The 17670-nt window shown below is 36.5% G+C and overlaps 1 protein-coding gene across 4 annotated transcripts in view; it reads left to right on the forward strand.

Annotated features, from left to right (window-relative positions):
* The window catches only part of CREB1 (cAMP responsive element binding protein 1), a 49721-nt gene that overhangs the window by 11610 nt on the left and 20441 nt on the right, over window positions 1-17670 (forward strand). For 2 of the 4 annotated variants that reach the window (XM_052653822.1, XM_052653814.1), the window contains exons 2-4: window positions 7078-7199; window positions 13545-13691; window positions 14392-14433. In XM_052653822.1, coding sequence (XP_052509782.1) covers window positions 7086-7199; window positions 13545-13691; window positions 14392-14433 — 303 coding nt within the window. In that variant the 5' untranslated portion in view covers window positions 7078-7085. The remainder of the gene's footprint in view (window positions 1-7077; window positions 7200-13544; window positions 13692-14391; window positions 14434-17670) is intronic. The other 2 variants (XM_052653830.1, XM_052653838.1) reach the window with 2 other exon arrangements.

Below are 17670 nucleotides of genomic sequence, written 5' to 3' on the forward strand. Positions count from 1 at the left end.
TATATGTATATATAACCTTAATTTGTTAGGGTGTTCAGTTCAGTTGCTCAGTCAGTGTCCGACTCTGCAACCCCATGAATCGCAGCACGCCAGGCCTCCCTGTCCATCACCAACTCCCGGAGTTCACTCAGACTCACGTCCATCGAGTCCGTGATGCCATCCAGCCATCTCATCCTCTGTCGTCCCTTCTCCTCCTGCCCCGAATCCCTCCCAGCATCAGAGTCTTTTCCAGTGAGTCAACTCTTCGCATTAAGTGGCCAAAGTACTGGAGTTTCAGCTTTCGCATCATTCCTTCCAAAGAAATCCCAGGGCTGATCTCCTTCAGAATGGACTGGTTGGATCTCCCTGCAGTCCAAGTGTAATCAGTCTCTAATCTAATAAGGTTCTTACAGCTGGAGTTGGTACGTGTGTTGAGCGTGTAGTGTGCTTGTGTACATATGTACATACCTACACACATGTATACAGACACATTACAACATTCAAATATGCCATTTTCCTATCTGGTTTCAGTGAAAGTATGCTGTATTTAATACCAAATGACTATTATTAGCATCAGAAACCTGAAGCATTAGATTTCCAGTATTGATTGCATACATCTCAGTTCTGCTTAATAGGGCATACAGTGAAGATAAATGAAGTGTCTCAAGGTTAACAACCAAAAAGCATACAGGAGGAAAAATAGAGGAAAAGAAGCAGTGCACCATAATCATTGACTCCTGGAAAGCTGGAGTCCTTTATGTAGCAGCTGAACATTTTGCTTTAATTTGCTTTAGTAAATTAATCATGGGGTGGTGGTTTAGTTGCTAAGTCATGTCCAACTCTTGGGACCGCATGGACTGTAGCCCACCAGGCTCTTTTGTCCATGGAATTCTCAAGGCAAGAATACTGGAGTGGGTTTCCATTTCCTTCTCCGGGGGATCCTCCCAACCCAGGAATCGAGCCTGGGTCTCCTGAATTGTAGGCAGATTCTTTACCAACTGAGCTACAAGGGAAGCTCAAATTAATCATAACACTCAGAATATTAATCAAGACATATTAAAGGTGTACGAGTATGCTAGCAAGGCTTTCAAACAGCTGTAGTATACTAAAAAATTAACAAGTACAAAATAGCTATGTAAAAAGTATTGTACATGAGCCCTAGATGTTTTTAGGTTTTCTGCAAAATATTTTTAGTAATACATTTGACTATGACAACAAACTGGTCATTAGTTTTAAAATCATGTGCCTAAATGTGACTTTTTGCTGTGATTACCCTGGAGACTTTAAAGTCTGCTTTTGTGATTTCCTTAAATCCCTGGACTTGGTGAAAGAGTTCAGGAGTCACCCACTTGCTAGACACAGGAGCAGGGTTTTTTTTTCCCCCTTGTTTATAATAAAGGTTATTTGCATTTTAAAACCATGGCCTATATTCATATGTTCTCTTAGTTATGAATGTATTGTTTCTTCTTCAAGTCAAAATTCACAGTTCATTTCGATGAATGCTGAACCTTTCATTCTAAACTGGATTACATTTGTCATAGATTTAAGGGATTAAAAAGTAAACTTGTGAGGGAGATGGATTTATTTTTCATAAACTTGAGCTAGAATGCTTAGGATCTTAAAGACCTGGGCACTTCTTAAAGTCAAAGTATTTTAGGATAAAGAACAAGGTGGAGATTTACAGCATTCTTTGCTTTCACTTAATGGTTGTTAGCGAAAGTGACGATACAGGCTTGCTTTCTTGTTCAGTGACCTTTATTACAGAATTTGGTACTGCCAGAAATTTCTCCCTGATTTGGTATAGTTCTGTATAGGTGCTGAGTAGGTGAATTTGAATGCTACCTTACCCGTGAGGGCTTTATACTTACCACTTTTATAGTATTGAAAATCCGTCAGCATCCTTCCCACCCTTATATTTTACCCAACACTTAATGTGTTCTGATTTGTTACATGTTTTACTTGTTATACTTTCTCTTCTATTTCCACACACTGGAATATAAATTTCACAAAGTTTTTTAAAAAAATTTATTTCTTCATCTCTAGTAACTTGAACAAGTGCCCAACATGTAAGTACTTGGATATAATGCTATAATACAAGTGTACTGTATATAATGGAAGTTGTTATAACTGAAGATCCTTTTAGTTTAAGAACAGTGAATATTCACTTCTGGTGAGTTACCTCGGGATATATTGCTTTACAGAGTAAAACACATTGCAACATAAAAATTCTAAACCCATTAACTTAACTTTGAGACATCATTCTCATATTGTCATTTTGCCCTAGTAGCTGCAGATTGATAAGGAATGACCATCCTTTATCTTTATCCTTTAGACACCAGCCACTGACTCACTCATTTCTCTAAAGGCCTACTGTAATTAAAGTCTTTGCTTATACCATTTTTCTAATCAGAAAAAAATTCCCAAATTTATTGATACTGTATTCATCATCAGTGTTCGGCATTCCACCACTCTTGACTATCAGCACACTGTCTTCTTAAATAGACACTTTACTGGAATGTTTATCCTAACTATATTGAAATTTTTGAATATCAATTGTCTTGACTATGTAAAGGTACAAAAGTGATACAATCCTAGTCAGATAAATTTCTTGACACTTTCTAAGATGGAAAGAAAAAAGCTGCTTTATCCTCTTTGAAAATTAAGAAAAGGACTGTTAAAGTGATAAATTTTATGTATCATATCTGAATGGTAATATTTTTATATTTGCCCAAGATTAAGAGGCTACGCGACATATTTTTAGTCCATTGTCTTTGCCACGAACCATATAGTAAAAGGAGGTAATAAATACTAAGTGGCCTGCATAATTGTGTGTGTGGGCATGATCTTGTGTTGTCACTTCCTAAGATCAAAGCATTGAAAATTGAGAGAGAGCTTTTTATCCATCTGTTGTTTTCAGATGAGGAAACTAGAACACAGAAAATTTAATTTGTCCTGTGACCACTTGATGACAGCTCCAGCTTTCCATCGAATGTTAGGCTATTTCCCAACTATTCAGAACAGCATTCTTTGTTTCACTCAAGGTGAGGTGCCTAATACTGCAGAATCATTCCCTTTTTGTTTTTCATGTTGAGATAGAGCTCTGAAGACCCTTAGAGCAAAATGGCATGTCTTTGTGAATGAATTTATTAAAAAAAATTTTTTTAGGCATGACACGATTTTGAAATTCATTTTTAAGTTCATAGTTTTCAAAGAATTACGTTCTATTTTTAGGGTTAAATCATGAAAATACCTAAATCTTAAATATTCCCAAATAAATTTTGGAATTCAGAATTATTGGAAGAACTCAAGAATTCTTGACAGACTGTCAAGCTAATACTAGATTTTCCATGATTTCTAAAGATCTATTGTTTCTAATATTTCAGATCCAGTATTTTTACAACATTGTATCTGACTTCATATGTACCTTATCTTTGCTTATTCAGTCTTTTGCTTGTTTTTGCACTCCCAAAATGCATTTCATTTGTATAATCAATTAGGAATCTCCTTTCAAGTAATTTTGGGAACCTGTATATTGGCTCTGTTAAATGATCCTGTGTCTGAATACTGCTCTGCTGACTAAGACTGCTCCTGGGCTAATAGAAAAATTGAAGACTGTACACTGCATACCTCATTATCTCTTCTCTCTCCACCTGAAGACACAAACACAAAGGAGTAAAAGCTTTCAAAATCATAATTAATGTGCTCACATTAAATGCTAATTTAGTTTAGTTGGAGACTGCTCTTTCAGTACCTTCAAGGTGAAAACCAGAATAGTTTCTGTTTTAGTTGACTCTTGCATTTCTTACCTGAAACAAATTGTTTTTCCTTAAATGATTCTCACTTGTTGTTTGAGAAAGGCCTGAATTAACTGATGAAAGACAGTTGTACTGTTGCTCAAGTGGTTGATATCTGCTGAAGCTAATTAATATGGCTCTCCCCCACTTTGAAAAAGGTTTGGTTGTCTTCCAGAATGAAATGGTAATGAAACACTGGCAGTTTATTTACATGGGGGATCCTAACCATTGGAAATACCACACTTTGTCTTTAGAAGAAAATTAAAAGTAAGTAAAATAATATCATCTAGTTGGGGAGGGAAGAAGATGCAAATCACATTCATTCTTTGAATGTGACCTTGTAACTATAATTACTTATGTTAACTAATGGTTTTATTCTTTTATTATAGAATCATAAATATTTTATTTTCTGAAGCAAGTTGCAATGATACCCTTCCCAGGTGGCACTAGTGGTAAAGAACCGGCCTGCCAATGCAGGAGACAGGAGACATTGGTTCAGTCCCTGGGTCGGGAAGATCCCCTGGGGAAGGGCATGGCAACCCATTCCAGTATCCTTGCCTGGAGAATCCCATGGACAGAGGAGCCTGGTGGGCTACAGTCCACAGGGTCACAAAAAGTCGGACACGACTGAAGTAATTTAGCAAGCACACACCTTAAATGTTAAAAGAAAATTAAGTGGCTCTAACATTGAAAAGTAAACAAAAGAAGTATGATCTGCGCTTTGAGTTACTTTTAATCAGATGATAGGGTGAAACTATTTGGATGACAGCATAGGTTAAAAAAAAATGTGGCGGACTTCCCTGGTAGTCCAGTGGTTAAGACTCCATGTTTCCAATGCTGGGGGTGGGTAGGGTGTGTGTGTGATCCTTGGTGGGAAAGATTCCACATGTGGTGTGGTGCAGCCAGAAAATTTAAAAAACAAAATGTGGCTAGGACTAAAGTCTTTACAAAATGGTTGTGTATTCTCTGTCTACGAAAAGGTATTATGATGGTAAATTTGTGTTTATCTTTGTTCTCATTAAGTTGATGATGTGGGGCAGAAGATAGAGAAAAGTTTGTGGGCTTCTGCTGTTATTTAGCTTGACTCTGTGCTGTCCTCAGATTGATCATTTACTTACTTTATTGTTATTAAGATTAGATTTTTTTTTTGCTTTCATGTTTTCTTCCAGAGCAACAGTATGGACCGTATTTAGTATTCACAAACTATTTTTTGATGTTGCTTTAAGTCTGTGTGAAATTTTTTAGTTTAAAAGAGCATTGATTTTAAGTGTACAACTCAGTGAATTATCACAGGGGGTAGTAAAGTTATTTTACAATTCTTTAAGAAAATAGTTATTTTTACTCTTTGGAAATTGGGGTAAATAGGTAAATTTTGAACAAATACTAATTTCATATTATAAGTATCAGATTAAAAACTTTTTATCAGTGGATATCTCAAAATCATGGCTCTCATGAAATAAAGCTCTCATGAAATAAAGCTTTTGATTCATATTTTCAAAATGTTACCCATCATTTCTGGTATTAAAATGTCTTTAATTGAACACATAATCCTGAATCCATGCTCACAGAAAGAAAGTAAATAAATAAAAGGTGCAAATCATCATTTACAATTCTACCAAATCTTCTCTTTTCAGAACCAGCACTTATTATGGTTCAGTTAAAATTTCTACACCTTTTCCATGCATATACCTTTATAATAATTTGTTTTACGTGTTTTTTTTTTTTTAATGTAAATAGGGTTCTACATTATAATAAGTTCTATAAGTTGCCATTTCACTGTCTTGGAAAGCTTTGTTTGTCATTCCATTGTAGTTAGACTTCATTGGTTTTCATTGCTTTAATTTTTTAATGGTCCTCCTAATGATGGATACTTGTTTCTAGTTTTTTACTATTCCAGAAAAAATTCTGTCTTTGTAAACTAGTCAATAATAAGAGTTTCTTACTGAGTAGTAGTGTCTCTGTATTCTAGATGTTATTGTGTTGACTGTATGTATGAGATATTTTTCCTTGTGTACTTGTCTTGGTGGCTTTTGTCTTGTTAATATTTTAAATAATTATGTAGTCAAGTCTGTTGATCTTTTCCTTTGTCATTTGTTTTGTGGCTTCTTTATTTCTAAATTATTCATTTCCACAGAGATATTTTCATTTTTAACTGTCACTTGTAAAAACATATTATAGACTCCTGTGAATGGTGGCAGAATGTTAGTATGTGATACATTTTGATGGAATGTAATAATCACATAAGGATTAATTACTATTTTGGTTATCAATTTCAGAGTTATAAAATAAATGTAATAAATTCTGGAAAAGCATTGGAGTTTTTGTGTTGTTTATCAAATCGCCATAGGGAGTCCTTACTATTAAATTTATTTTTGACAGGTAATACGTTAGGAACTGAGTGATAACAGTAGTACACAAGTAAGAAATAATCCCTTTTGTTGTGACTCCTTGAAACACAGTTCCTCCCCCAGTCATATCTGCTATATATATAATCAGTTTCTCTAATCTTAAAGTAGTGTCCGCTGCTGGGAATTGCCCTCCACTTTTGCAGTCACCCAGTGCCACATGTAACAAACACACTAAACTCTTAGCAAAGCAGTATCTAAAAGGGTCAGCCTTGATTAATTTATCTAGAATCCAGTTAAAATTTTTAAGTGTTTTATTGTTTGTGTGTATACATGCACGTGTGGAGTGTTGCACATTATATAGGGTAATGAGTCAGAACGCAAAAGAACCTTTTCCATGCTTGAGGTCTCTAATTTGTGTCAAGAGCCACAGGTTGAGCTCTTGAAACTTGGGCTATTTTGTCTTAACCACCAGCAGTTTCCTGAGGAAGTAGGTTATAATTTTTCTGTTTCTTCCCTATGATAGAGGGAATGCCTTTATAGGAGGTACCTTGAAGCCAGTATCTCATAGACCCTGTCATCAGCTCACTTCTGCTCTCTGCCCTCCCTCCTTACCTGATTGATACATTTTGAAAAAATTAAAACTTTTCTGCTGCCCTTCCTCTCCTTATTAGGACAGATTCATGGAAGAGGGGAATCCTGTCTTCCATAACAGATGGAGTAATGGGAATTGAAAGGAAAAAGCTTTTTTCTTTTTTGAAAAAACTAGAACTTTTACAGCTCAGCATATTTGGACAAGTCTTGACAGGAATCCAACTACATTGTAGCTTAACTAGATTTCTGAGTGCACCTGCTAACCTAACCACCACATATACCTTTTTATAACTTGAAAATTGCCTTTAAAACCACAAAAGCACAAAGCACTGTAGTGCTTGTAACACTCTTCCATATTATTGTAGGTAACTAAATGACCATGGAATCTGGAGCAGAGAACCAGCAGAGTGGAGATGCAGCTGTAACAGAAGCTGAAAGCCAGCAAATGACAGTTCAAGCCCAGCCACAGATTGCCACATTAGCCCAGGTATAAAAACATGGAGAGATTCCAAGTTGTCTCTTCTAAGAGGAATATGTTTTAAATACAAGAGAACTTAGATTCTATTAGAGATATACATAGAATGAGTGGTAACATTCTTAGAATATCAAAATTCCTATTTATTTAGTATCAGCCTAATTTTAGAAATGACAGTATTCAGTAACATAGAAAAATGTATTGCTAGATACTAACACACTATTTGTAGTAGTGACATGATTCAGGATAATTACATTTAAACTGATGGGTAGATGGTCTCTTAAACGAACAAAACAATATGATAACTGGGTGGGTTTTTTTTCATATATAGATTTATTTGGGGGCATGGGGACACAATCTGAAAGGCTAAATTTAGATGTGCTTAAACGAAAAAGAATAAATAATTGACACACAAATAAATATCAAGGATGATAGTTTTTGTCCCTGTATTTCTTGAAGTATGATTCATAGTTCTTTCATTTTGTCTTTGTGTTAAACATTCTAAGATTATATTCTCATCTTTATTTTTTGTTCTTACGTATTTTTCCTCAAATGTTTTATTAACATTTATTGGCATTATGTTATATATGAGTGAGAAAAGTGGTTAATATAAAAACCAAATAGCAAATAAATAACCTGCTAGGTAAGAAGAGTGGGATGTGGAGCTTCTGCTTCCCAGAGAGTTTAAAAGCTCTCCAGATAGAGTCATGAGCAAGAATGGATCTTGGGAAATGGAGGACTAATCACATATGGTCACCACACTGAGCTAAAATACGGGTCAAATACTAGGTCTCTAGCAGGAATACTAGGGCCAAATACTAGGTCTGCTGGTAGTCAGAAGCAGTGGGATGTTTTGTGTTTTCTCCTAAGATCACCGGGGCCCACCTCCAGCTCTAAGGAGTAAGGCAAAGCAGAATATATTTAGGGATGAAGTAAACGTACTCAAGATGAAGCAGGTGCAGGAACAAAGGTGAAAGCATCAGGGCCTCTTTAGTACATGTCAAGGCGAATGTGGACAGATACGAATCGGGACTCATCCAAGCACTCAGCCCTCTGGTAAAAAGAAGATACAGTACCAGCAGGGATTTTGGTGATGACAATCCTCAACGTACCTATCTCTCGGGACACCATTCTGGTCTGGTTGCCCTCCATGTCTGCTGTGTCATGTCATTCTGGAGGTTGCCTTCCTACTGTCTTTCTCTTGTGGAGTTTTGTTTCCAGTGGTTCCTTCATCAAGTTTGACTGGGTAAAGAATTCTTGGTAAAGAAAATGTTTTTCAAATTTTTAAGGCACAGTCAATTTCTAGTATTGATGTTTAAAAGACTAAACCCATTTCTTTGTATCTCTTGTTATCTTGTAAAAATCTCTGTTCACCTTGCTTCACCATTTCATTATCAAGACCTTGAAGTGTTACCATCCATTGTGCAGTAGTGTTCAGTGGGCCCTTTTTTTTTTCTTTTTTAAGTGGAAACTCGGGTCTTCAATTCTGGGCAATTTCCTTAAGTTATTTCATTGATTTTTTTCTCTCCCTCTTCTTTCTCTTTTATCTCTGGGATTCTTGTGATCCAGATGTTAATACCTCTAGGACTGTTCCCTAATTTTCTCTCCTGTTTTCAGTCTGTCTTTTTGCTCTGCCCTCAGAGATTTCTTCAACTTCACATTTCACCCCATCTGTCGGAGTTTATTTCTCCTATCGTGTTTCCAAGAGTTCCTTTTGTTTCTGAACAATCCTTTTGTATTTTAATAGTATCCTGTTTGTTTTAGGCTTCCCTGGTGGCTCAGACAGTAAAGAATCTGCCTGCAGTGCAGGAGATTGGGTTCAATCCTTGGGTCTGGAAGATACCCAGGAGAAGGAAATGGCTACCCACTCCGTATTCTTGCTTGGAGAATTCCATGGACAGAGGAGCCTGGTGGGCTACAGTCCATGGGATCACAGAGTCAGACATGACAGAGTGACTAACACTTTCACTTTTTTTTTTCAAATGTTTCATGCAGGCAGTATTTTCCCTTTATAATACTAAGTTTTAAGTTTTCTTCTCTACATAGATTTTCTTCTGTATACAGTTTTCCTCTTCTATCTTTTTGGTCACCATCTTTCATATTAGAAGCTTTCCTCAGATATTTGATAACTTGTGGTTGTTGGCCTACATTTAAAAGTAGCTGACCAAAAACCTACATTGGACGTTGTGTGTATATGTGTGGGGCCTGACGTCTGTGAGTTGTGAGCTTCATGGTAGGGTGGCATCCCAGTGTCATTATGCTGAGTCTTTCTTCTTAACTGGGTGTGTGTTGCTCAGGTTCCCCAGAGAAAAGCTTGACTATCTCCTGCATATAAGTAAAGACCTGTGAGCCAGCCAGCGGAAGGAGACTGGAGTGTAGCACTTCACCTCAGCAGTGCCTGGTGTCAAGCAGTCAAGAAACCCTCTATCAGAAAATAAACCAACGTTTTTCTGTCCTTATAGGGGAGATGAGTGTCCATTCACAGAGAGTGAGGAGGGGATCTGCTTGGTTTTCAAAGAGCCTTCAGCCAGCCTTTCTTATCTTCAGCCCCTCCTTTCACTCTACCTTCTAGGGGGCCTTAGATTCTGAGCCTCTTAAGGACCTTGTGGCACAAATCAAGCTGTCCCTGCCTCCACCTCATGAGCTGGCCGTCTGAGGTCTTCCAAGTTCGTTACCATTCACACACCTGTTTTCAGCCTCCAAAACTCTTTACTGTTAACTTCCTTTCCCATTCTTCTCTGCTGGTGTGATGATGCCTGTAAAAACAAAATCAGTTTCATGAAGCTTAATTGGAAATTCGGGAAGGAACAAAATTATATGCCTATGTTCAATTAGCATATAGTTACTGATAAGTGGAATGACATGATACTTGAGTTTTAGAAGTAGTGTCTGTTCACTTTTGTAAGTTTTGTTGTTCTTTTTAATACTTAATTACAGAGGGGTTTTTTTTCACTTGCTCATCCAAGTCCTTAACATATACATTTTGACATAATTTCTCAGAATTCTGATAACCTATTTTTGTTGTCTAGTAGTAAACTAGAGATTTATAATAAAATTGTCAAGACCATTGTGATTTGACCATTGAATGTAAAAAAACAAATTCAGCCTAACTAGTGAAGGAGGAAAATCAATCTTAAATAATAATGAAATGTCTTATTTTACTTTTGAAATTTACAAGTATTTCTTTTAAAGTGGAAAAAACATGTTGGTTTTGACTATAAGAATGTTAATTTTTATGGAGGGTTTTAAGTAAAGAGTTGGGTGAAAGGATGATTGCTGCAATATTGTTGTCAATTAACTTTCTTGTAATAGGCAAATTTGAAAACCTAAATAGACAGTAATAAGGAATTTATTAAATTATGTAATTTTTACCATTAGACAGTCATTAAAACTATTAAAGAATACTATTAATGGTATGAAGAGATATTGGAATGGATTTGAAAGATTCTGTGATAGTGCTATAAAAATTGAGTGTATATATATATATGCATCTTTAAAAACACATGTATCTACAGCAAAAATATTAAATGATTAGCTCTGAGTGGTAGGAGTATAAGTGATTTTTTTCTATATTGGTGTATCTGAATTTTGTAAATTTACAATGAGAGGAACCCTTATATGGAATGATTAGCATAGAAAGAGGATTATTTGTTAAGTTAGCTTGTTATATTTACCTTATAGAATACTCAGAGAAGAGGACATACTAATTGCTTCAAATATTAGAAGAGCTTTCCATTGATATGAGATATTCTGAATAATTTACAGTTTTGGTTCTCCAGCCTTGGTGTCAGGGAACATGTCCTTGGGTCCATCGGAGGTTGTGACTAATTTATAAACAGGCACCCTATGTAACTCTAGTGGAGGTAATCCGTGGATCACATTTTGAGAACCAAGTAAAACTTAAGTAAGATTTATAGTGGCCAGAAAAAAAAGTGATTGATAAGGAAGGACTTCCTCACTGTCCAGAGGGGAAGCTCATGACTTTAGCCTCTGCCTTTAGTAGGTATCTTCCCCCCAAGCTTTATAGTCAAATATTTAACTACCTTGTAAACATCTCTGCAGATTCAGATGTCATATCAGTTCCATCGTTTTCCACCACTACCCCAGCCACCCATAAGCTGCTTGTGTTCTCTGTTTGGCATAGTTTACCCATTTCACCCACATGTGAACTATGTGGGTTGTCTTTGCTTTCTCTCTCACTTCCTTCCATCAGTCATTCTTAAATCCCTTTCTGGTCTGCCTCCTGAATTGTCATTAAATCACTTAATATTATTTCCATCCCTAATACACCTAGTGCCTAATTGCTGGCCTTCACTTTTACTACTATATATAGACTTTCTCAGTTGGTCTCACCTCTACTTTTTTCTTCCTCTGAAATAAGTATCTTTTACCCTACCACTAAAGTAAAGTGATCTATCTAAAATGCAAGCCTCACTATGGTATTCAGGAGTTCAAAAGCCATTCAGTGTTTTTTCCTATCTCATGATAAAATGCAGATTATTTAGTGTAACTTGTATAAGATTTCATGACTAGCCCATCTGGCCCCTGCCTGTTACTCATCTCTCCACAGTTCCTCCCTCCTATAGTAACACACTTACATGTTCCAGTGGTAGTAACTGCTGGTCATCCCCCTCTGCCATGTACAGGCATTGCTCTTCTCCCTGCTTTTGCCAGTGTCACCCTCTGCGTCAAGTTCTGTGCCTCCCCTCTGCACCTCATAAGAACATGCCTTACTCATTCTTTTTTTTTTTTTTTTTTAACTAATATGCTTTGTTTCAAATTAACATACTTCCCTGGTAGCCTCTCCTCCTCTTGCTTTGGGCTGGATCGCTCTCCTCAGTGTGTCCATTTTTCTCTTTGCAGACTTCATTACTTCATTGAATTATATTTATTTGTGGCCTTTCCCCATTCCTTTATACACATGCCTCAGTAATTTCTATAAGGGCAAAAACTTATGTCTTTCTCATTTCTGTAGTTTCCATTCTAGCATTGTTCTGGCACACATATCCCCAGAAGGTGAGTTCAGTCACTCAGTTGAATGAGTCATGGACTGAGTCGACCTCATGGACTGAGTCGACCTCATGGACTGTAGCACACCAGGCCTCCCTGTCCATCACCAACTCCCAGAGCTTGCTCAAGGCATGTCCATCAAGTCGATGATGCCATCCGACCATCTCATCCTCTGTTGTCCCCTCTCTTCCTACCTTCAGTCTTTCCCAGCATCAGGGTCTTTTCCAGTGAATCAGTTCCTCACATCAGGAGGCCAGAGTATTGGGGCTTCAGCTTCAGCATCAGTCCTTCCAATGAATATTCAGGACTGATTTCCTTTAGGACTGACTAGTTGGATCTCCTTGCAGTCCAAGGAAAGAGTATGATCACATGAGCTTCATTAAATTCCCAAATTTATTACCAAAAGGACAAATCAAATTGCTCCCCTCAAACACATTCAAGTGCAGGAACCGTAAATACTATGCAATCTGATAGATATGTATGACTTAAGAGCCCTTTTAACCTGGGTATTGACTTATTAAGATTGCCGCCTTTGTGCCTCAGGAGAAAACTGGCTTCTCAAATTCTCTCAATTCTGCCCCCTTATCTCTTCAAGAGGAAGATAAATCCTTAAAATATCAACTGTTACCAGTTCAGTGCTGGGAGGAGATTGAAATTTTCAGTTTGTACTTCCTCATGAATGAAAGGCATACTTGTAATAAGTTTATAAGAGAAAAATATGCTTTATACTGTAAGATGTGTATTTGTTTTAGACTTAGTAGCTAAGCTTCACCCAAGTTTGGGAACAGTTATACTTTAGAACATGGCTTAATTTAACACATGATATTCTGAAGAATTTTACATTCCTTCAAAGCTAGCTTATCTCTTGACCTTGGGTAAGTTGCTTAATCTCTTGGAGCACTTAATGTTTCTGTCTCTCGGTGGGGAGAGAATATGGGGATAACTCTTATTCTAACTCAGTCTGATTTCTTCAAAGAGCAAATGAGAAATTGAATATGAAAGCAGGTAGGAAACTTTAAAGCACCGTACAAATAAAGTGGCATTTAGTGTTCAAAAAAGTCTGTTACATATTTTGATATTACATTAGAACAGTTTTTTTATTTTTGTCATTTGGGAGGAGTTTAAAAGTGGGGGGCATGGGAAGTATTTGTAGTGTTTGGTTTTTTGTTTTGTTTTCTTTTTTCAAAAAGAATCTTAAGTTTACTGTTAGTTCCTTTCACACCACTGGAATACTTAACCTAGCAGAAGGGTCATCCTTTTGCTGCTAAAAAGTTGCTTCATATTAAACATGAGTACGCCCAAGGAGGTATCTGTGATGGTAATTTTTTTCCATGTTCAACACCATAGGTATCTATGCCAGCAGCTCACGCAACATCATCTGCTCCCACCGTAACTTTAGTACAGCTGCCCAATGGGCAGACAGTTCAAGTCCATGGAGTTATTCAGGCGGCCCAGCCATCAGTTATTCAGTCTCCACAAGTCCAGACAGTTCAGGTATGTGTATAAAAAGTTCTGCATCTACTTCCATAACTGTTGTTTATAGCCATATTTCTCTTCCTTTCATTATGAAAATAGGAGCATGTCTAGTGTAGAGTTGTACAGTAATTACGGAGTACGCTGCATCTGTATAGTCACTTTAAGTATAGGAACATATATACACAAGAACAGACATAATAAACTGTTTCTTAAACTGGAGGAAAAAAAGAATTGATTGGGAAAAGTCATAAAGTTTACGGGATAAAGTGGAAATGTTGGGAGAGACTATAAGTACCTCAGGGAAATAAGATGCAAAATAATAACTTTGTAATTATTTTCTAAACATGCAATTGGAGAAAAACAACCCTTGTCAAAAATTAATAACCTTACCTAAGGTATTATTTGAATTTTAGAGAAAAACAACTATGTTTAGGAGTCTTAAGTTAGAGTATATATAACTTCGAAATGATACCTTCAGAAAGTGTACCTTAAGAATCAGGGATTTTTCCATGCATGTTATCTTATTCTTTGGAGAGATTGTTCCTATAATTTGGATCCAAGGGGAATAAAGGCATGTAAACGTCTACTTAACTGTAGGGAACCTAGGACAGTATACATCTTTGCAGTGAGCTTATTGGGGAAGGAAAGAAAAAGACTTGAACGTTCATTCAAGTAGGCCATAACCCCAGCCTCCCATTTCATATTTTTTGCTTCACAGTCTTCCTGTAAGGACTTAAAAAGACTTTTCTCCGGAACTCAGGTGAGTCCTAGGTCCTATTTTTAGAAAGGAAGGTGAGAAATTATTCTTTATATCTTTGTCCCTTCTCTCTAAACATGGAACTCAAGGTTTGAGTAAAAATCTTAGGTATCTTCTAAGTCTAGGCCAAACTCGTTACCTATCCAGCCCTTAATCTGTTACTTAGTTTCCCTATTTACATCCTTCTCCCATCCTCCAAAGGGTAGTCTGGCATAACTTCAGCTCTTTGAGAGAAAGGAGGCAATCTCCAGAGGTAACCAGTTTATAATCGGGGGTAATTGCTAAAATATTCTTCGCTGAGGTGAACCAGAATATCTTTCTAAAAGTATTACCTAGTGGTCCCAATTTTATCCTCAGAAATAACTTAAGCAAATTTAACTCCTTTTTCTATTGGACTGCTTCCTTTTCCCTATCTCCCACGTCCTTCCCATTAAAACTATGTCCAGACCAAGTAAATGCCTGTTTTTCTTCAGCCGTTTATAATTGGCATTGCTTTGTTTCCTCTTCACCATCCATGTCGTCATCTTGTGGGTGAGAGCTGTTTTCTTTCTTTTCCCCTTGAGTACAGTAGCCAGATTGATTGATACTTGTAGAGGGGAGAAGTCCCTTTTTGTCTTCTATTAGTGTCATCAATGGCACCCCACTCCAGTACTCTTGCCTGGAAAATCCCATGGACGGAGGAGCCTGGTGGGCTACAGTCCATGGGGTCACGAAGAGTTGGACACGACTGAGTGACTTCCCTTTCACTTTTCACTTTCATGCATTGGAGAAGGAAATGGCAACCCACTCCAGTGTTCTTGCCTGGAGAATCCCAGGGATGGGGGACCCTGGTGGGCTGCCGTCTGTGGGGTCATGCAGAGTCGGACACGACTGAAGTGACTTAGCAACAGCAGCAGTAGCAGCAGTGTCATCAAAGGATATAATAGATGTTAACTCACCTCTACTTCATTTGATCTCTGTGCTTTCATTTGCTTGGAATTTAGGGCAGGGGTAGAAGGAGAAAGAAGAATAAATGTTTTTATATAAGTAAAGTCATCAAGTTGTAATATTGAAAAGGAATTTGTTGTTACTAAATAGATGGTATAGTCCAGGTAAAGACTGAAGAATTTGATATTTCTATAGAACCACACTGACTGAACAGTAGTCTCCTATCTTTTGTCTCAGTTTTTATTTCACTGAATGCTGCCTAACTTTTATTCATATGATGTATGCCATTATTAATTGCCTGCTCGTATCTTCCTCTTGATAATAGTGGAAAGAATCTGACCTCCTAGTCAGGAGACCTAGATTCCAGATCTCATTAACCTTTACTTTTTCTTTTTCACTTATGATAGGAGGTCTTTCTATAAAGAACACACAAAAATTACCACAAAATTTGCTAACATTATAAACATTGGTTTTAATAAATGATGTTTAATTGTTGATTATAGTCTTAATTTTAATCTTTACTTTGTGGTAAGAATAATAATAATGACCATTAACTTGTAGAAATGTGTGAGCTGTGCTTATAATTAGAAACCTGAATTCTACAAACAGAAACACAAACAGTAGTTTTAGTTTAAAGGCCCTAAACCATGAAGAAGCTATTAAACTTCAGTGGTCATTTCAGCTGGTGAACAGTGATTAGAATTAATCATTAGAGAATGGTTTATAACAGAAGAGGTGATCAAACAAGGAGAGAACTGACTTCCTCAACCTTCTTGATGGAAGAATATTGGTATTCTAGAACAGCATTTCTGAAACATATAAGGTACATTTCTCTTGATGTGAGAATAAGATACTAAGATTTCTGTTTATCTTTTTTTTCATCTCAGAGGATTAGAAACTAAGCTTTACTAATATTTCATATTCATCAGTGCCCTAACTTTTCCCTTATGTATATGTGTAAGTCAGATCTCACAGATTATGTAAAAATTGCCACAAAAATAATGGGAGTTACACAAATGTATAGGAGTTAACAGTATCATCCTCACTTATCATTTATTAATTTTGGATGCATTTTTAATACAGTGCAGTTAAAACATTTCATAGGATTTATGGATTATGTTACCTTAAATTATTACATTTCATTCCTTCAACAAATTTTTATTGATCACATGCTATGTGCCAGTCACTGTTCTAGGTGCTGTGAAAGACAGCAGTGAGCAAATAATACTTCTCTATTCTCATGAAGATCACATTTGAGCGAAGAGACACAATGAAAAAATAAAATATGTCAGGTGAGGATAAGTGCTGGGAAGATAATTAAAGCAGGGGAAAGGGATAGAGAATAATGTGGAGGGAAGGGTATTTTATTTTATGGAGAGTGGTCAGGGAACACAAAGAGCAGAAAACTAGAAAGCAATGAAGGAGGCTAAGCCATACAAACAATAAAAGCAAGTCCAGAGGTCCAAAAGTGAAAGTATGCTTTACATATCAAAGAAGAGCAAGACGACTTGGCCTGAATAGAGTGAGCAAGAGGGATTGTGGCTGGCACTGAAGTTTTTGATACTGCCTTTACAATACTTTATAATGTGATGGGAACAACAATAAAAATCTTTTGTGTAAGATATCCAGTTGTTATCATATAGCAAATATTTGAGTTGCTGAACAAACATAAGGATGTTACTTGTTTGTTTTTACATAAGACAAGTATTCCAGAGTTGCTGATCTTTATAATGATGGCAAGCAAGAGATAACCTATAAAGGATATGTTAACTAACAGATATTTTTGAAAAAAAAAAAAAAGACATTCTTTTCAACTATCCTTTCTGAGAGAAGGTGACATTTTAACAATGTATGAGAATACCTGCATTTTGAAAGGAAATCGTGCTTTGGACATAATATTTTGAATATAGAAGTTTGAAAATGTTCCCATACTTTTTTTTTCACTGAAAACAGAATAAATTTGTCACCTAGAAATTCAAATGTATATACTGTTAAAACTCTGGAGATAGAGTTTTCCAGACTATTCAGAAGTGTTTTTGAGTTTCAGTAGGTGTTGAACTTACTTGTTAAAATATAAAAGCTTCTATTAGCATGTAATAACTGACCGAGAGTCAGGGAGATGAAAATATACTAGTAAATCTCATCAAAAGTTTAAGCAATTGATAGATGAAAGTGAAAAAAAAATGATTGTTTTATTTAGTAAGCCTGGCCACAAAGCACTTACTGCTATATCCACCTGTCATGAACTCCTTTTTTCAGCAGTTGCAGATGTCAGATCACATTTCAGAAAGTCCAGGCTTAGAATCAGATTTT

The sequence above is a fragment of the Budorcas taxicolor genome, chromosome 2, assembly GCF_023091745.1.
Source record: "Budorcas taxicolor isolate Tak-1 chromosome 2, Takin1.1, whole genome shotgun sequence".
Taxonomy (NCBI): Eukaryota; Metazoa; Chordata; class Mammalia; order Artiodactyla; family Bovidae; genus Budorcas; species Budorcas taxicolor.